At 42.1% G+C, this 21,677-nt stretch overlaps 1 protein-coding gene across 4 annotated transcripts in view; it reads left to right on the top strand.

The window, feature by feature from the left end:
* Positions 1–2,002: 2,002 nt before the first annotated feature.
* Positions 2,003–21,677, top strand: part of ppargc1b (peroxisome proliferator-activated receptor gamma, coactivator 1 beta) — a 57,464-nt gene continuing 37,789 nt past the window's right edge. For 2 of the 4 annotated variants that reach the window (XM_066716495.1, XM_066716497.1), the window contains exon 1: positions 2,004–2,152. In XM_066716495.1, the coding sequence (XP_066572592.1) occupies positions 2,072–2,152 (81 nt within the window). In that variant the 5' untranslated portion in view covers positions 2,004–2,071. Of the gene's footprint in view, positions 2,153–21,677 lie in introns of all 4 variants that reach the window. The other 2 variants (XM_066716496.1, XM_066716494.1) reach the window with 2 other exon arrangements.

Here is a 21,677-nt window from a genome sequence, read left to right as displayed (position 1 = left end):
TCCCCTGTAACCTGTAAAAGAGGTTTGTGATGTTATTCTCCATATTAAAAGAATGAACCTCTACCTTGGCACCCTTTAGATCTTAATCTAATATGTATCCTAATTAACAAAGCAATATACAAGCCCGGGAGAAAGGCTTTTAGGTTTGACAAATAGGACTTCGATCTCACAGTACATTTCTTCTTTCTACAACCCGCATGTATACAAGCCAGCAGCAGGGGTTGGATATTCTTGCCTTGTTTGTCACCTTATATTGAGTAACAATTTAAATCTATACCTATATACACATATGTGGCAAGGTGATCCAGTGAGTAAGGAAAAAGCCTTGCCAGGACATTCCCTTTTTGTTATACAGTTCTGCCACTGACTCTGAGAAAGTTGTCCTTTGCCTGAGACATCAGCTGCTGTTCATGCATAACTCACCCACCTTTCCTCTGTAAGTCTCTTTGGATAAAAGCATCTGCTAAATTATTGATTGTCATTATTATTGGCTTTCTTCCCCCTGCTTCATAGGGACAGTTTGAAAGGGATCTACTACAGCCTTAATTCCAGCTGAGCACTCAACAGACCTGTCGGCAGAAATATGATCTCTGTGTTTCAGGCTCCTCTTCCATGTCTAGGCTCCCAGACAGAACCGTACACCAGTTCCCGTCTAAGTGGGTCATGTTTGGAAGATCCTACAATGCTCAAGAAGCAGTGGCCATTCTAGCTTTGGCAAGAGTAGGGCTTCTGGGTAAAGAATAAGTCCCAAGTGCGCTGCTCTTCCTGACAAATCCTATAATTCAGATCCCAGCTGTGGGCATTTCCTATTGTGGCTTTAGAGAAAACGCTTGACATGTGATCAGCGAACAATAGATTGAGATGTGACTCAGGGCATAGGTGAGCTCTTGGCACGTGAGGTCAGTCTCCTCACTCAGACTGCATCCATCAACAGGAAACGAGAAGAGAGATGATTGTGATCGCTCTTGTGCCTGCCCTCAGGTGTGGGTTACAGCTGGGTGATGCAATTAAGCCGGAGAATTTGAAAGCAGCAGTTGAAAGCTGATTACCAAGCAGAGTTGTTTTTTAGTCAATTTGGGTGGAGTCTGTGGCTTGCTTTACCTTTGACCTCCAATTTAAACACCAACTCAAATCAAGTTGCATCACCTACAAGAACTACAGCCTCTGTGGAGAAGTGTAATAAAAGTAAGGCAGAGGGCCAACAGTTGTAGGCGGTTGATTACTTTGACACTGTGTTGTGACCGGTTCCAGGCTGTCTGCTGCCTTACTTTTAACAGCATGCAATAAACACACTCGTGGTTTGCATATCACCTGTCATATTTAGGGTCACCTGCTTGAAGCGGGACTGAAATCATACGGAGAGTGAGTATCAAGGCTTCGGCTCTTGAGAGGGGCCACAGTGGGTTTGCCTTTATATTGGAATTGAGTCTGAATGAAATGATACCCTCATCCATCTCTCACTGCCCCACGATGGCAGAGGACCTACTGGGAAAGTGCAAAGTGTGCAAAGTCATTAACCCAGAAAGCCTGAATGCCATAGGAAATTATAATCATTATTATAATTATAATAACCCCTCTAAAATACAAAAAGGAACACACCAGTCAACAAAAAGACCGAAAATAAATATAGCTTTTCTATGTCCCATTTGATGAAACACGATCTTCTCATTATTCCTGTGTTATTAGCTCCCCTGAATCCATGTGGAGTAATGGATATATGACATGGTAGTGGTGCTCTGTGCATTGCTTGCTGTATAAATGAGTCATCAGCACAGGCAGCACTCTGCAGCAGACACCATCGCTTCTCCTCTTGGGTCTGTGATGCTACAGACATACAGCAGCAGAAGACAGTAGTGTGAGGCAGAAAGCGTCCTTTACCATTCCCTTAATGCAAGACTTTCACCTGCGCCGCACGTCCAAGTGTACGAGCCATTATCACACCAGTGAACCGTCTCTTGCTTTCCAGCCGGTTAGACGTGGCTGCGCCCTCTGCCGGTCAGACCTGCCCATTTGCCAACTGTACTCTCTGTATAGTCCGCTCTCTGGCTGCTCGGCGCTCATTCGCTAGAAGATGGCGGACTGCACATCGCTGTTGGATGAGGAGCTCTCTTCCTTCGTCTTCAATTACCTGACAGAAAACACCGGGAGCCAGGTAAGATGAGCCCCGGATCTGGCCCGTGCGTCGCCCAGCCTTGCAGGAGGTGGCCGGTGCTCTCCCGCTTTAGAGCCGGTGCAAAGCCGGGACGTGAGCTGTACAATGCAGGTGACAGCCGGTGTGTCCCGCTGAGCGCCGCGCAGCCAGCCGGCTTCCTTACGGGCTCCTTGACGTCGCTCTTCACGTGGAGACCAAGACGTGTGATCTGTGCTTTTTTGCACCGATTTACAGTTGTTTTCTCCCCCCTGTCGGCTTCCCAATTGATGCGGCCGTGTGCGATCGATTACCCGGGCGAATGTGAAGGTGGCAAATATTAATAACGGGAAACAACCCTGTGCAGCGGCGTGATCGGTGCAATGTGCAGTTACTACTCGTACTGCTGGGGACTGTAGACACGTGGGTAGATTTGAGTAAGAACTTGCGGATGATATACTTCATTGTGCGCCTTATAATAGTGCTGTGCACACGCCGGGCTATGGTAAATGATTATGCAGAATACGTTGAAGGCAGAATCTGGGTATTTAGCTTGTGTGCATGCGGTCGTATTCCGGGTTGTGTAGGGTGCTGGAGCAGGGGGAAGTTGTGTGCATTTGTGTTTCTGCTGCTCCCTAAAGTGTCCCCTGTGCCACGCTAGCCGGAGCCGGGGCTAATGCCGTGCTGTCCAGGTACACCTGAGGTCTGTGCGGGTGTCTTTGCTTCACAGACGCCCCGGACTGAGTTGTGGTTTCGCTGTGGTGCAATTGCGCACACGGTACTCCGGCAATGTGTTACACAAACGTGTTCGGGGGATGATGACATGATTCATTGTGTTATTACATGATGTGTGTGTGTGTTTTACAACTGCTTTTATAATAACGTCTGCGTAAGCACGGCATGGTGTTACAGAACCTGGCGCACGGTCATGTATGTAACACACTTATTTCCACGGATTGGATTTCGTAACGTTTGTATAAGCGTATGAATGGGAGAGCTGACTTTTACTTTGTCATGTGAACAATGGCACACATATTCGTTATGGGAGGTGTTGGCAGTTATTTACAGACACGCTTTTATCAGAAGTAGGTTTGTGCACGGTTTAATTTGCAGTGTGGGGGGTGTATTTGATTGAGCTGGTTGCAGAATTCGTTTTCTGATATTTCAATGTTCAGAAGCCCCTGTCTTTTCTCCCCCTTCACAGACCGTTGTGGGTGCATTCATTTGAAAAGGCTTTACGTTCGTGAGCACACTTCCTCTGTGCAGTAGAGTTCAAATGTGCATAGATTTGCCAGCCCATCATTAAGCGCTTCCCGATTCAAGTCACATGCTGGCATGATCGAAGTTGGCATGGTGAGCTTATAATGTGCTTCCGATTTGTACTTCAAGCGCACACACACAGTCTAATAACCGATACTGCGATTGTGCTCGGGAATCATGCTGCTGATTGAAACGGATATATACACGCTTTTGCATGTGTAATAACGCTGGGGTGGGACCGGGCAAGTCAGTGCACACGGAGGAAGTTGCAGTGTGTTGTCTTGAGTGCAGTTGCCGGGCTGCTGGCTGCTCTTTCCACGCACTGCCACACACACCCGTGACTCGGGCGCTGCTGCAGTCATGTGCTCTGGAGTACGGAAGGGGGCGGCTCCTGTGACGCGGGCGTGACGTCAGCCGCACTCCCCTTCTTGGACTGCATGTTGCTGCTGCTCTTGCGCTTTTGCTCTAATTACTACTAATACACTATGTGCTCCAGTCTAGCTCGGCCAGAGAGATCCAGGAATCAATCCTTCCTGCACTGACGCTCTGCCAACGAGAGATTTGCTGACCTCGGACGCTCAGCAGTCTAAGCTGTCATAAGATGCTAGCTGGAGCTTAGCAGATGTACAATTTTGCATTGCATTAAAAAAAAACAAAAAAAAAAAACACTACCCTCACCACTTTGTCCACTGAAGTTGTGCCTTATATTTACCTGCATTACACAGTTGCCTTTGTTTAATTCATGCACATGGATTTGATGGTGGATATGTCTAGTTTGCATATTTTCTATGCTCTTGATCTATCCCTGCCAGCCAAGGTCTGTGTGGATGACTTCTGAGCTGTACTGTTAATGACGAAGTGCAAAAAAAAAAAGAAAAAAAAAAAGAAAAGAAACAACACACTTGGGAGCTGACATCTGTGCTGGAAAAGGCAGCTGTTCATTTGCCAGCGCATGGGTAGAGCAGATCCTGTTGCTTTGCATTTGGATTTCAGTTTTCCAAGTCCAGTGGTGGACATGGAAACAATGTGGTAGATTTGAGTGTAGTAGCCCTTCTATAAGTGTGCTTCTCCGGTGAGAGAGAGAGTAAGCGCTGTCTGCTGCAGTGCTATGTGTTTCGTTTCCATGATATGGTCTGAGTCACCTGGCTGCCAAATGTGCTATCCAGGCATCTTCGTGGTATTAGTGGGTCACGTGCTGGCCTTGTGGTACTAAAACAATGTGAACGGTTTGCTTGGCAGCTTTTGATGGATGCTTTTTCTGACTTTGATTATAAATAACATTTTTGTATCAACTCTTCTTCTGGATTGATCTGCCTGCCTGTCTGTCTATATATGTGTTTGTGTGTGTGTGTTGGATCATGACAATTAAGGTAATTTTAGAAAAGAAAAATAACCAGATTGTCCCACCTTTCATATTGAAACAACAGTTAATTGCAGAGGTGAACAGGAAAACGACTGCAGTGCATTTATGGGAGTTTTAATTTGTTTCAGCTTATAAATAGATCTATCTGCGCATTCAGCTGGCAGTTGGTGTGTGTTTCAATAGCAGTATCTGCCCCTTGTTTTGAATTTGTCTGTACTTGTGTTAGCGCAGTGTTCAAACTGAAAAAGCTGTAGCTCTTCCAATATAAAAGATTTACACTGAGACTGGCTGTGAGATTTGACATTTTTAAAATCAGGCAGAAGTAAGTTGTCAAAAGCATGGGTATAAAGTTATTTTTAACATTAATCATCAGAGTGTATTGTTTGTAGATTTTTTTTTATTCCCGTCAAACTCCAGAGGCTTGATGCCATTCTGTTTGTTTCCCAGTCACATTGACATGAGATACACAATTTTGTAGATCTGTGGTTACTTAATTAGGGAGAGGTTGTGATTATGAAAATGCGTTCTTCCTTGAACAAACCTCTGGAGATCTAGCTAACAGGCTGATCTCATGGGGAAAAGCTAGCATGTGAAAAAAAATATTACTTACAGGATCCTCAGCTTTAGTTTCCAACTAAACTGTATGGGGGAAAAAAATTGTTACCTAGGAACTGGATATCAATAATTGAAGGGAAATAATCCATTGCATGTTCTAGAAAGGATTGAACCAAAGGATTAGCCCACAGCTGGATTTTCTGCAGTATTTAATTAAACTGCTGTTTATCTTCAGGCAATTTAGCCCTGAAGATCTGTATTTGTGAGTCCCCTTTCTTTAATGGGTTCATGCTTTCTTGTTCTGAGTTTTGAGCTGAAGCATTAAATCAGTTGTAGCTGCACTGGTTCTGCCACTGAGTCTATTGACAGCAATCTCTTTCCAGATGTTTGCTATAAAAAAAATCTAATCAAATCTAGTAAATCAAGTTTAAGTGGCTAGATGGTGCCTGATGCCTTTTCAGCAACATTCAAGTTGACGGGACCCAAACAAAGCAAAACAAAAGCATGAAATCAATAGACAAGCAGGCCTAGCACTTTGTCATCAGTCTTGTACGATCGTAGTTGTTATTTTCTGCCCACTTTCTGAACTTGTCCTGTCAAAGCTACAATACCAATCTCTTTTGATATCGCTCCAGGGGTCTTTGGAAATAAACGAAGCTAAGTGAAATTCTCTTCAGCTTTACTCTTAAGTAGCATCATGAAACCTGGTTGCTATCTTTGTTTTCTTTCATGGAAAAGGTAGTGAATTTTTTTCTTCTTCTTTTAAGTGCTGTTGTTAATAGGTATTTGGCTATAACATCAAGGTAATTGTAGTCCTAATCAATTTCCAGGAACAGCCTCCTTCACAAGCTCAGATAGACATTGGTCCTCAAAATTCCTGAAGACTAACCATGTGCTGTAGATAGTGGCCTTCTCACTGCCATCTCCCAGGTGTCACACACACATGTTCCAAACAGCACTTTTTTTGGCCAGTCACCTATTTGCGTTGATTCAAATCTCCATTCATTATACAAATGGTTTGGTTAGAATCTCTGGTGGCTGTAATAGCAACCAGGAAGATTAACTGGATTGCTATCTGACAGGAGTGAATAACATACAGAACAATTTGCAAAAAGAACTCGTAAACATTCAGATGGCACACTTTTATGTTTTTGTTTGTTTGGTTTCGTCACAATTCAATGTGAAATGCACACATAAGCAGGATTTTTTTTCTTCTTCTTCTTCTCCCCCCTGGTCCCCAAGACGTAACTGGAAGCTCATGATTTCCAAAGCCAGATAACACAGCTTAACACGCAAGGTCAAGTAGATGACCTGTATTGTCCATTGGTCGTGTTTCTCTGCCTCCCTGCTTTGAGCTCTGCCTCTGCTCAGCAGAAACAGTTTGATGTCTCCTGTCCTTGACACTCTCCATTACCATTAGAACGCAGTTGTAAAGCTTTTACACTTGAAAGCTATTCGTTTTGCATAGCCATTTTTTTTTTCACCTGCATTTGTATGACCTAGTGGGTTTTCATGGAAGCACAGGTGTGTTGGGCATTCAGCGGCTTGTATTTTGTCAACTTCAAAGACTACCAACACCTGAGAAGTCTTCAGAATTATTAATGTGAAGGGAAATAGGGTGAGACCATGGCCTAGTCATGTGCAACAAAGCAGGTTTTTTGATTAGCAAAGTTAGTCCCATTTTGTAATAACTGTAGCCATCCATCTATATGTCAGCATTAAATCCTATGGAATTTATGATAATACAGACTTTACAGAATTATGTAGGCCTGCATCTGCTTCATCTCTGCTTTTTGAGTTAGGAACCAAAACATGAGCTAACCGAGTCATAATACTGCTAAATGGATTCTCCTGTCCATTCATGACAAGAGTTTACTGGTGTTATCATCGTGGTTTGATTTTGGGATTTGAATTATTTATTAAGTGCTCGTAGCAGGAGAAATAATGGTACATTTTGGTACAACCAGTAGTAGTTGGATAAAGTCTCTTTGGGGGAGGACGCTCTTTTCAATATGATGTTTTAATCCTGGCACACAGCAAGCCACAAGGAATACTATGCTCAGGAGGGGGGGAGGACTTCACACTTCTGTAGAAAGTGTGAAGCCTTTTCCCCACTCTTTCGATTTCTGTCTGGTGTGATAGGAAGCTTGCTTCCCACAGCCGGATGTGTCTGGAGTCCACCTGCTGTTTTCATTACGTCACGTCCACAGCCCCGCTTGCAACCATCAGTAAGCAAAGTCCTCTGCATAGGACTGCAGAAGATCGGAAGAAATTAATAAAGGAGAATACAAGAAAAATCTGGATTCCTCACAACATTTTCCATACCTGCCCAACACAAAAATATTCCACTTCTGTGCAATATAATAGTATGGAAGCTAACAATTACAACATCCCGTTATACTTTGTTTGCCAATTTTGTACTGTTTTTGTATTCTATGTTGCAAGTAGTCATTTATTGTGAGTATAGATTGGTTTCTTTGTGCACCCTATAGTCTTGTTTGTTAACAGTGTATTCATGAGTTGTGTTGTGTTCAGTAATGCTTTTCAGACAAATCCCCAAGCTTCAGAGACTCGCCTGAGACCTGTAGGTGCTCACCCTTCTGAGAGTCAGTCTAAACGACCAGTGGGGGTGGTGAGGTCCTTTTCAGTGTATGTGGGCATTGTGACCAGGCCAACCATGTGGGAAGTCCTCTTTTAAAATCTGAAGTATCCTAAAGCTGAGCAACCTCATTTCGATGTGTTGGCTACATTATTTGTGCATCAACAGTGCATCTGAACTCAGTTTAATCTATGGTACTAATTCTATAGAAGTCCTATTTAATTATAAGTTTCCTTTTTTGGGGGAATCTGTTTTCTTTTGTAGACTACAATGCAAATCACCTCTATTTCTAGGTAGCATTGCACGAAACTGATCAATACATGACATGAATAACTACAGGGCTTTTTGTGGACAAAAGAGGAAGACGGTTAGGACTGGGTGAGGTTTGGTTTCAACACCTTTTCTACAGTTTGGTGAAGAAAGCATTCCAAATGTTTATTATCTATCATAAAGGACATCGGTGAATGTCAATGCAATTCCTTAAAGCTGTAATCTAAGGTCCTCAGGCAATGTAAGGTCCTTATGTGTTTAGCAGCCATACTCCATTTCAAAACCTGGACAAACAGTTGGAGTCTGTCCCCAATGTTTATTTTTAATATCTGTTTATACAATACAGCTTTTTTTATCTTGTTTTTTTTGTATGCATTACCACTGGTGTGGTATCAAAAAACGGCCATACTTTAATTATAAACATAAACAAATGAACCATTTTTGATAGTAGCGTTCACCGGACAACCTGTCTAACAAGATCTCAAGGTCACAACTGTCCTCAAGAAAACGAAAACATAATTTTTGTCCTTCCAAAAAGAGACAACAGGGTTTGTTGAAATGAGGAAATACAGAAAGAGACCTGAATACTACTGACTACTACTACTACTATTAATACTAATTATTAAATGAAGAAGAAGAACAAAGGTAACAAAAGTCAAATGAATCCATAAATATGATGTATAAGATGAGCAAGTCCCCAAGTCCTGGAGTGGCAAAGTGTCTTGGTGTGGGATGCAGGGATTTCATAAGCATTGGCAGAAGAGCCTGGGGAAGCCATCTGTGAGAATGAAGGCAAGTCGTTACCCGTGTGTTTGTGTAACTTCCAGTCACTCTTCCCGAGTCTGCACCCTCGCAGCGTGGGGTGGAGACACTGGAAGACAGTTGGAAGTATTTGGGGGAGGAATGCAGCCCCCGCCTTCTCGAGAAACAAAAACAACATATTACCTTTTGCCAGAAGGAGTGACTTGACTGTTTATTTCCAAGTTAGTCATATTAACTCCTGTCTTTCTTGGCATACCGCCAGCCCATGTACACTTGTAAATTTCCATTATCACCAGCAGCATGGTGTGGCAAGGAAATTAGGTGCATTGACAATAAACCGCCACTGCGAGTAAGCAGCTTCACTTCCTCTTAAGTGTGGGTTTCATCCCTCACAGGCAGGGCTTCTCAACCCTACCCTGTACCTCCCCAGGCTTTGGATGCAGACTCTACCTCGTCATTTACTTGAGTATTCTTTAGGCAACATAAACAGTGTCTATTACAGTGACCCTTCACTCCAGTACTCCAGTGGTTAAGGAAGAGGGCTTTGCACCAGGAGGTTCCTAACTAAAGACCCAGCTGTATGCAGTGTCACTGTGTGTACCCCTGAGCCACCATGGCACCTTTTTGTTCCCTGTCCTTTTCCTCATGATGGATCCTGTGATCGGTGACTCCATGATTGTCTCTACAAAGTCCAGCCCCCGGTCTCTGCAATGCAAACGTGTTTGAAATATTTTGACACATGACGATGTGCTGATGCTTGTATCAGATGTATGAAGCTTGAGCAGGCCTGTGGTGCTGGGATAGAGGCAGCCCTGAGCTACAGTCATTGACCTACTTGAGCATTAAAACTCTGCAGACTTGGGCCCTGATATCCACGCAACAGTTCCATGGCTTTGCACGCTCCTGCCCAGCAATGACTGGCTTTATTCACAACTCACTGCCTTCCCTCCCTATAGTTCAGCTATTTAGGTCACAGTTTAGTGAGTCCATCTTATTGCCTGCCACTCAGCGGTCCAGTGGGCTTCGGCTTCACCCTTTGCCGAATGCTGTTTGGAAATCATTGCTTGTTTTCAGCCTGCCGTTGGGATAATTCTTTTTTTATTTTTAAGTCTGCCCTATTGCTTACTCCTAACCCCCAGAAACGAATAGGAGGTGTTGTCCTTCACACTACAGCATTATGAGAGGTAGAAAATTGTATAGTTTTGGTGCAGGGAGACGTGACTAAGTTCCGAAGGCAGGCCTGTGTGTTACCTTTATGTAACTGAGCAACAAAATAATTTTAATTAATTACCAAGTGTGCTTTACAAAAATCACAAGTGTTCTAGAACTGTTTCACCCACTAGTTCAAGTTGAATGTACAGGGCTTGTGCGCCCATGATGCTGCTCACTCCAAGCTCCCTCCTCTGCAGAAAATGTTGATGAAAGAATCCGAGATACCCTTCTGCTCATTGATTTGCCTTCCTTAGTTAAATTCCTCCGTGGCGTGTTCAAAATGGTGCTAGTTAAAAATACAGTACTGTGATTGTGGAAATTAAGTCTTGCGTGACTGTGTCCTTATATAGGCAAGCTTATATGGCCAGGAAGACAACCCTATGACTTACCCTTAAATAGGGTTTCATCAATGGCTTTCCCTTTCATTATAGATCCCTACTCTGTCTGTTCCACGCTAGCGGAAATATAAGGAACTATTAAGTGGCTCCACTCCAGCTGACTCACTACTAACGACGATGCAAAGCAATACACAAGAGCAGGGGTGTATTTTTGGCTTTAGTTATTTTTGTTTTTGTTGAAAAGTTACCATCTCTTACCTCTATGTACCCGATTTCTGATAAAATCAATTATATATGCTCCTTTTATACAGCTATGTAATGCAGTCCCCTCCATTAGAATAAAATGATCTGATTCATGTCACCCTCATTCACATGCACCGTGCGGCCTTCTCATCAAAATTAATATGATTTCCAATCTGCCTTCAGTTACACTTGTACATCTTTGAGCACAGCAGGGGATAGCTTGGATTGGAAATCGAGGCCAGCGAAGATTTACCCTAAGAAATTAGATAGTTTTTCTCAAGTCAGTGTGGAATTAATGCGTTTTCAGCACACACACCAAACATAAAGTTTCAATCCACAAGATTGAAGGTGGCGAGGGTAAGAAATAAAATGTCAAAAAACAAAAATCCCTCATTAGAGTTAAATTCTGGGTAGATTATCAGAGTTTATTTGTCAGGTATCTGATAAAAGTGTCAGTGTGTACAGTCAGGTAAACACTGGGATGAAGAACAAACATTAGGAGCAAGTTAAGAAGGCTCACAGCTATGCTGCTGATTACTTATTGATTTCTATGGTGTTTGTCTAGAGAAGGCGCTTTCAGTGGTAGGGGAAAAAAAGCATACAGAGAAATGCTATCTTTGCAGTGAGGCTGAAGAGGACTGAGAGTTTAAAAAGGAAACCCCCAGTTTCATGTGCAAGCTGAGAGCATGACAACCAGCACGTCAACATAGCTGAAGCGTGTTCAGTATTAAAAAAAAAAAAACTACCTCGGCTTGTGGTGAACTGAAGGCTGTTCTTGTTCAGTGACACTGAGCCTTTGCACCAATTAAAATGCTGCATCTGTACAATAGTCCAGTAGCTTCAAGTGCCACTAGATTGGCAATGATCAGCTTATTTTTATATTTAGACTCAGTCCAGCTCTTTGATATTTGTACATTGACAACACATTGGGAGTACATTGTGTGAGTAGAGAATACTTTTATATAGTTACATTAGAACAGAGTTGTCAGCCCTCCATGGTCATGTGCCAGATGTGTAGGAGGTGTCCATTGGAGTAATTAAGACTGCGACAGACACTGACTACTGTTACTTTCTGCTAGTAGCTTAGGGTTCAGAGTTGGTGGTGATAAAGAGCTCCAGGAAACTCCTCCAGAAGGAGAGGATGGCAGAAGGCCACAAATGCAGAGTTTTGGAGGAGCACCAGACCTCACTTTAAGATAGTAAATGCACAACAATAAACAAATCATTGATTTATGGACCATGTAATGGCTGTGGCTGCTGTAAAACATGAGCTAAATCCAGGTGAAATTGAATATCTGTATCAAAATCCTGGGTGTTTTTAGTTTTTTCTCCCCAACATGTTCTTTCAGCACATTTCAACCAATCTCCTACTATACGAAGTCTCTTTTGAATAATGTTTCCCACCAATTATGGATAAAGCCATTGTTTTCTTCCTCCTTTTCACTTGATCCACATTTAAATACTCTGCAGGTCATCTGACTAAACCCAGAAGCATTTGGTTGGATGCCCTCTTCCTTTAGCTCTTATCTAGGACTTCACTGCATCATGTCTGCACCTTTTACCTCTTTGAACTAGGATGTATACGTTGTATTTTTTATTAACTGTACTTCTGCACTTTTGGAAATTCCTAAATTGTACTTAATATTAATGCTTAATTTGAGTTGTATTGAATTGTATTGCTACACGTTTGTATTGCTTCTGTGACCTGGATTAGGGCATCTGCCTATAAATACATAATACTAATACTAATAAAAGGCAGTCTGGCAAATGATGGCCAAATGTGATAGCCAGTGCATTTTCTGACAATTGTTTCTCTAGTTACATTAGTCCATTACACACCTCCAGACAGACTCCCACACACACACAGAGAGACATAAACCCTGGCACACACAGGATCGGCAGACACCCACGGTCGTCCACAAATAGGCTCAAGAGGCTTTGCCATTATATGTCAAGTGGAAAACGAAAGAGGGAGCGTTCTGGTACGGCAAGGCACACACATGTGATTGACTGTTTCTTTTGGCTGTCCCAAGAGAGAAGTCACAGCTGTAGAATCTTCCTTAATTCCGAATTCCAGGCATTTATCAAAATCGGGGGAGGATGTGTTAATTTGGGGTTCTGAGTTCATCAGTAAGACTCCAGTTTCAAGTTTGATTTTAGGTTCTTGCCCAACAACTGATATGAATGTGTGCACTAACTTACCAAAGGAAATGGTGGGAAAAATAAGCACCCAACCGGTCATGTGCTTTATAGAGGTTATATTTCATGAATAGTGACACGAGCGCCAGAATGTATTTTGATATTCTGCACAATCGTGTACCGCTAGCATTGATGGGATTTTATAAGGAGAACCCATGCATCTACCAGCACAATAACATTCCATGTCACAAAGCAGGGCATTGTAATACAGTTCAAGGAGAAGAGAGTTGAAAACATTTCGGGGGGCCTATTGCGAGTCCTGACCTCAATCTCGTAGAACACCTCTCGCATGAGCAGGGATGATGAATCTAGAAGGGACCACAAAGACCCAACTTCTCTCACTGCACCTGAAAGTGAAGTATGGGAAAAATGGAACAGTATTGCTCCTGCCCTCTGCAGCCTATTAAACACACCGCCGAATAGCTATCATTCGTATCTCTCTAGTCCGCTGGTCCATACTTTTCAGTGCAGTCCCGTGCTTTTCTGCTTCAGCTGTATAGTGTGCACAGAAACCTTGACACCTTGAATTGGATTGAATCGCTATGCAATCAAAACCTTTTCCTTGTACAGGCTGAAACACACACACACACACACACACACACACACACACACATTTTAAGAAGTGTTGTAAGCAGAAAATTGCTGGGGTCTTTTAACACTTGTGTGGAGCCTAGCTGTTGAGAGCCAAACGGCACTGTTGGTTCCAGTGAGGAGCCAAGTTGAGTTAGCATGGTGAAGGACACTAACGTTGTGCGACTTTTTATGAAGAGAGATGTGAATTTGCCTCTGACTGCCGTCTGTAGGGATTTGTGAAACCGTGCTCTTGGGCTGTAGTAGTTGTGCAAGGATTCTTGCTGCAATATGGGAGAGAGCCCTGGAGAAGGCAGATTGCCTCAGTGATTTGCAGAGGGCTTTGTCTTGGCTCTAGGGAACTTGGCACAAGGTCCATTTTTAGTGCTTCATCACAATGTTCCTCCTCTCCTTATCATTTATTCAAAGATAAAATACAAAACTAACTTGTACAGTATGCAGTATGCACAGTAGAGAAAATCTATGTATGTTATGTGTGCTAATTGGTTTGAAGAAAGTAATTGTACTGAAAGACAATACAGTAATGTCCTTTTCTTAATAGATTCTTACCATCCACAGAATGTGAGGTTTCTATACTGATGTAAGGGGCCTTTTTGTGTCACTGAAAAGGTTACGCTGTGTGCTGTTTTGACTGGAAGTGTGGCCGTGTGTGTGTTTGTCAGTGTCTCCTCCTCTTTTGTGTGTGATTCTGTATTTGGCAGTTAGCCTGGTTATAAAAGTGTCTCTGGTATCTCACAGAGATTTTATACCCTCCATTTTAGGTCAGCTATCTGTTTCCTTGAAGGGACAGTTTTCACAATGATATTTCTATTGTGGGCATTTTCATCCCAGGTGTGGTGATGCTCATACAGATTTTGATTCAAATTAAATCTTTAAGCCATAACAAATTTCTTTTACTTTCAGATTGTGGTAAAATGCAGTAACATATGATAACTGGATGATGGCTTTAGGTCTTACGTTTGTAGCTGCCGGTACAAACTGTTGTTGCATTTGAGAAAACATTAAGTTCATTAAATCCTATCATGTAACAATAAAAATCTAGTACTTAGCGTGTCTAAGCACAATTAATTCTATGGCTTGTAACCTATATTGGGGATTTAAAGGAAGACAACCTCTTTTAGGTCAAATCGAACTGCAACAGGGTGAGCTAGTAAAATTCCCACTTCTCAGCAGTTTGATCCATTTCGACTTTTGCAAGCTACAGACTTTCATATACGCAAATGCCAGGTGCTCGATATGTCATGCCTGCTGCCTCATTTTTTGTGCATAATGCATTGCATTGAAAATGTATCCGGTTAAAGAGTGCGAAACACACCTGCTGCTAAAGTGCAATTCGTACAAGAGCCAGGAGCTTGTTTACCTTGAAATGGGTTAAACTCATATGTGATGGGAGTCTTTCGTGCCTTGGTTTTAAGAACACAGAACATAAAACTCCCGATGGTTTTGCTACTTCGTACAATAAGTGCTTTGCTGCTCAGCAGGGGTTGACAGGTCTGTGCAAAAGCCTGAGAGGGAGAGCAGGAGAGAGAGCTAGTATTCTATTGACCATTACGGGTCTGACTTTGGAAATGGGGATGTTGTGGTGCCTTTCCAGCCCACAAAATTACAAAAAACATTGAGTCACTCCCACTGACTGGACACACAGGGTCACAGTTGTACAGACTGTTGTACTCTGCTTTGGCTTATTTACTGCGGCTCAACTAACTGGCTTTTACTGCACAGTACTTCATTCAAGGGGACTTGATCCTGTTTTGACTTGATTGAAATTGGTTGATGCGTTGGAAATGTAAAAATAAAAGAAAAGAAAAAACAGTCAGAAATGCTTACCTGATTTGGGGAGAGTGGCGGACAATAGTCTGAGCCAAGTGCTCTTTTAAAAAAATGAAAAATAAATAAATAATTTCTTCTGCAGGTCAATTGATTTGAAGGGCTGTATAATTGCTATCTGGTTAATGGCATTTTTATACTGAGCATTCATAGCACAGAGGAACATGCTTCCCATTTAATGACCTAATTAACAATTGCCTTAACAAGAGCATTAGATTGTGTAGCCCAGTCTCGGGATTCCTTCCCAATGTCTATAACTTATCATTTTTTAATCAAGGATTGATTTTCACAATCAATTTCTTAGCTCCAAATATTTTAGACAGAGTTAGCCTTGGCCAAAGGTAGAGCATGCATAGGAATACATGAAGGTCTCTTTGTGTAGATGTCGATAGTGAGTGTGTGTGTGTGTGCGTGGGTTGTGTGAGTACTTGTAAAGAACATAGATTTCTGATCAAGGTAAGATAAAAGTAGAATAGCTTTTGGAAAGGCACGGAATTGCTGTGATGAAAACACCAATATCTATATTTAACACACACACTTCACTTCCCAAGAAAGGGCTTGGCAGTCACTCCTATAATCCTGTTTTTCTCTTTCCTTCCTCCCTCAAAGATAGTGTTCTTTTTTGCAGAGACCAAAACACTTTTTTTTTTTAATCAAAAAAGGTTTATCATTTTCCAGGAGATATGTGTTTGTTTGTAATCCGCTGGAGGAATACAACAAAATCAATATTCTCTTAAACACTTCGCCATAGAACTCCGCTAGAGTGTGTGGTATACAAATCAAAGGGAAGACAGGGTTAGTACTCCAAGCTGTTTTACAGATTTACTGTGATTTTTGAACTAGGGGCAGAGATTGCACTAGTTCATTTTTCTACCTAAAAAACATATATAGGTACCCTTAAAGAGTTGGGTAGGTAGTGATATCTAGAAAATAAGAAAAGGCAGCTGTGTGGGATGCTTTGAAACAGATCCTATGACCAAAACATAGGCTTCTAAATGGCTCTGCATTAAACATCATTCAACACCATGGTGCACTGATCTGTATTGCCATTTTATACTGGTGATTCTACAGTTGGAGTTTACCATTTCACTGCTCCGTTTCTAATCCCTTCCTCCGATGTCTCGGAAAAAGCGAACCTCATGATAGTGCTTCTATATTTACTATAAGATCTCCAAGTTCTGACCTACTACAGCTCCCTTATTTGCAGTCACGATATCACCACTCAAGAGCATTGTCATTCAGTGCACAGCTTCATTCGGCCCCTTTATTGGCTGTCTTTGAGTTTGAGCGCTGAAATGCATTAACCATTTCAGTGCACTCCCTGCAAATCAGCACCGTGTGCAGTTTCAGATGCCTCTTTCCTCACAGAGCTTTAAAATCGTTTCTTTTCTCCTCCTCACGTTCTGACATCATTTGCTTTTGAACAATTTGGAGATGTGTAATGTTTTGACCTGATATAACCCCTTACGGACATTTACATTTTGCATGCAATGTGTTCACCTTAGCTGATGAATAAATACTATACATATAAGGTGTAGCTAGACTGGTTAGGGAGAGACACGAATACATAATCCGTACATGTACATGACACAAGTATTCAGAATGTCAAGTATTTTTTATTTCTTATTTTGAATGTTCTGTTTAATCAGAATTATTGATATTCCACTTAAACATGGCACTATGCTATAGTAGGAATGCACAGCTTGTGGCAGTGTCCAGATCTGATCTATGGTGTATTTTTCACAATCGTGTTGCGTATTGTGTTTATGTTGTGTGGGTCTCAATTCAGTGCGATGCATTGATGTAGACCTTAGTTGTCACTCAGTGCACCTTTTTTTCCATCTAACTGCTTTGCAATTTTCATTTTTCAGTCCTTAACAAAACTGGAGTTTCATCATCTGTCCAAAAGGAGCTGCTCTTAGTTGTCCTCATGTTTTAATTAATGCCTGCGTTTTTGTCTTTTAGTATTCACAAAACTAGAGGAATATTCCACCCTCAATATTCGAGGTTTCAGGGCTATCATATTTGAAGTGTTCTGATACTTTCTGAGTGGGGATGTGGGTGTTTGCCTGCGTAAATGATTGAAGCCTTCTTAATGTGCCTGTACCATAGCTGCGGGACATGGGACATGTTGGCCACGAGCATGATTACTGTATAGCAACGTTTCCCCAAATTCATAGTGATTGGGTTTATAAAGCAGTTTTTCCTTGTATTTTCCTCTCTGTGTTGTGTGCACTGGTATAACTCCTACCTGCCCTTTCACCCAGTTCCCATAGGGAGCTCGGATAGGGCGGTGGGCAAAGGAGCATTCTGGAAATCCCAACATTGTGCGGTCGGACTCCGGTGTCTTGGTATAATGAGGCACCAGTTGGGAATTATTCCTGGAATCCTATAGGCTGAACAGGTGCCAGCCACACATGGGCCTCTGAAATAGGAGACCTGCAAACACATACCTCCCTGACCCCACCCCAGACTGAGGTTTTATTCTCGATCCTGAGGATGGCGATAACCCCATGCACTGGTGACCCCTGTTCAGCTGAGCACAAGCTACTTGCAGTCTTGGCAAAGCACACACTCTTAGATTTCCCCTTAGAAGTCAATCATGAAGTACAGTTGTCATTTCACAACTTCTGCTTCCATTTCTTGGTATGTGTGTTATCCATAATACTGTGCATTTATACAACCACCTGGCTTTGTTCAAATGAAACTTAAGGAAAGCATAGATGCCCTTAAAATAAGCTCAAACTAGCTCTCCACCTGACATTAAAGCATTAACATGGCAGCCACGTGAAAAAGCCAAAGTAAGGCAATGCAATTTATTAACAACCGAAATGGACAACCCCCTCCTAAGAAAAAACTGCAAACAAACCAAAAAAAAAAATCAGGTGCAATATCTACTGCCTTCAGTGTGCTGGGAAATAAAGCAGATATAGTGCGTTTGTGAGCGTGTTGTTTGCACATGGGGGTGTGTAGTGTAGAGCAGCTGTCTGTGTATGATTTAAAGGGGAAATGGCTGATGGGAGCAGTTGAAGGAGACTTGAATGATGCTAGGCCAAAGTGGCTGTGATGTGTCGGTGAGGCATCCCTCACTCGGTGTTTGGCTCTCAAGGACAGTACTACTGATTGGATTGGCAAAGACCCAGGGAGGGAGGGAGTGAGAGAGAGTGTAGTATTGTCACAGTGAGTGCAGTTTGAATGTGATATGTTTGCAGTTGTGTTTGCGACCCAAACTGTAGGCAGTACAGCTATGCCCGGATTTTATGGGTATTGATGTTTTACTTGTCCAAACACATTTAATGCACTTCTTATAAGGTGCGTGCTAAATGTAGTATTGTGACATTGTATCAACCACCCTTTCCCTAAAATGAAGTCTATTCTTACTAGATTTATATCCTGGAAATGTAGCACCCAAACATATTTGGCACACTGTGGTAGGTATGACTCATTATTGTATGAGTAAGTATGTTAAAAATGATCGCAATTCATATTCACAGTTCAGAAGTGAATTATGCAGAGTTGTGTAGGCTCTACCAAGAACAGGGTAGATTCTAATGTCTGGTCTGAATATAAGTACATCTTTGCAAAGTGTGGTCAGGCCCATTTGGGAGTAAAATTCAGAGAAACACTGTTCGTTTGAGACAGAAGGTGGTTTTAGGAAAGACAAACACTCCAGGTTGTCAAGTTCAAAATGTTGTTATGACGTAAGGAACCCATCCATTCAACTGGAAATGACACACACACACACACACACACACACACACACACACACACACACACACACACAAAATCCTCAAAACATGAAGTAGGCCTACTTTGTAAGTATGCTTACTTGAAAACAAAACTAGTCAGTTGACTGTGATGGTGGTGGGAAAAATATCAGATATATAATCACAGAAAAATAAGCCCGTAATTATGCAGCTGGTAACCATAGAAAGTAAAAAATAACACATTTTGTTAAGGAACCCCCCCCAAGGGAAAGCTATGATAAGAACCTTAATGCTCTCAATTATACAATTCATCCAACATAGTATTATGGTGGGGGGGGTTACAATCCTGCTATGTGATTCAAGCAGCTAACTGTCAGTTTTGCTGGGAAGTGTGGCCTTGCCTGAGGTGAGTTATAGGAAACACACGTGAAGTGGGGTCATTCCCTGTGTCCTGTGTACCGACTGAACCCATTAAAACGTTGCCACGACATGCTTCATTGCTTCCCGGGAGCAAGCACGCACAGAGCCATTGTAATTCTCTTTGCAATATAAAATATGCCTCTGAAGAGCCCTCAGAGGTGCCTATACAGTACAGGCCACACCCTAGGGCCACAAACCCTTATTTGCATATAGGTCTTGGCTTGGACCTTGTATTGTTTTTAATTTTTTTATAAATGGCGTGATTGACTAGATTCCACACTTAGTTGAGCCAGGGCAAAGTTTGCTTAAGATAAAGTTGTGTAAAAGGGGAGAAAGTGAAAGCATACTGTAGCGTGTACAAAATGCCTTAGAGCTTCGTCTGGAAAGGAGGGGATGTTTCTATCTGGAATGCCGTCCGTCCAAAGTCGTTCACAGACAGAATCCCTTAATCCTATCAAGCAGGGATATATATTTTTTGTTTTGTAGCACATGTGCATGGCTGTGTCATCACAGGAACGTTTCCCAACAGCACCCCGCTGCACCAACTATCAGCCTTTCTGAATAAGTATGCCTCAGTGTCTGCACAGTGCTACTACTAGGGTGTGTGCATGCTCCTTTTTTGTGCATGGTTCTGTGCCACAGGCAAATAATCTGTATTTTAATATAAGCAAGCAAGCAAGCAAGCAAGCAAGCAAGAGAGTATAAATTCAAAGAGGGCACTGAAGTGGAAATGTATTTTTAAAAATGCTTTGTAATGTTTTCTTTTTGTTTGCCCTTTGAAATTGTCTTAATAATAATAAAATCAAAGCAAATAAATAAAAAATACCACTATATAAAACACAATTTGCTGCTTAAATGGTCAGTGAAATACAGTTGTGAGAGTGATGAAGTAAGCTAGATCCCTGCAGACCTTCTGGGAACATGCAGGACGGGGAATAGAAAGCTGTAAAACACAAGTGAACGATAAGGAAGAGCAAAGTAAGCTGCAGGGCCCGGCACAGCACTTAATTAACTTAATTCAATTAATACCTGAATGCTAACTCTTGCAGACTGCGAGCTGAGCTGAAGGGAGTCAGTGTACCGCCATGTCTGGACTATGGAACACATACGAGATTTCATCCAATTTGGTTCAATCAGCCCTTATTTTGGGACAATTCCTTGAATGTATTCGTTTTTCCCCATAGTGCAAACAAAGAACTGTAGGCGATAAAAGCACGGCATGATGTAAAACAATGGAAATCAGCCCATGTCACATGACCACCAGGATCAGTCGTTTTCTAGAATATTCTCTGGAGCTATATGATATTACTGTGCACTGTAATTGCTGCATAAGAAGGGGTTGTACATACTCTAAATCACTTTAATAAGGACGCACCCCCCAAAAAACTGTTATTAAGGACATGGAAAATGACAAAATAGATCTTAAAGGCATTTGCTCTATTTTAGAATTTAAAAAGCTATTGTTTTGAAGTATATAATTTTGAAAATGTTTGGCTCATCCCATTACGATTCTGTTGTGCAGTAATTTGTGAGAAGCAACACTTTAACCTCAATGAGGCTTAGCCTACGATTGAATGAATACACAAGGTTTGCTATTACAATGGTCGATTTTATTTGTCCCCATAGCAAGTATGACTCATGAAATTACATCTTTTTTGGGGGGTTTTCCACAACTATTGAAAGCTAAGGTGGGTTGTGAATATTGTAGATGGTTCGGCAGGGTACCATAGAGGGAGGTGAGGACATTTAAAAGGGGCAATTATCTTGTCTGGAAGAGGACTGGCAATACATTCAAAATAAAGCCACACTCTCCGCTGATTTAAACCATGAACAAGGTGCACGAAAGCCTAACTTGACCGAATCTGGGTCATGCAAGTGTAATAGGCCTTGGGGGACGAGGAATACTTTCCTAGCATTTCAATTACTTCCCCAGGAGGGTCGGTGTCATTGGCAACACTGCTTTGCGGAGCCCAAGGCAACCAAATCTGTCCTTGTGCTCTGAATGGCCTTGATGAAGATTGTGTCAGCATTTTTGCAGCCAAAGTGACAAGGTGTATGTGTGTGTATGTGTGTGTGAGTGTGTGCGCACGTTCATGTGGTTATATTCAAATGTCAATTAAGTACGCAAAGGCCTCAATGTGTCTTGCTTAGCCCAAGCTGAGCTGTCTGGTTTAAACCCTGCCTCCCCTTTCCTAACTTATAC

Source organism: Amia ocellicauda, chromosome 11 (assembly GCF_036373705.1).
Source record: "Amia ocellicauda isolate fAmiCal2 chromosome 11, fAmiCal2.hap1, whole genome shotgun sequence".
Lineage (NCBI taxonomy): Eukaryota > Metazoa > Chordata > Actinopteri > Amiiformes > Amiidae > Amia > Amia ocellicauda.
The sequence above is the reverse complement of the archived record's forward strand: the minus strand, read 5'-3'. Positions and strand labels throughout refer to the sequence as shown.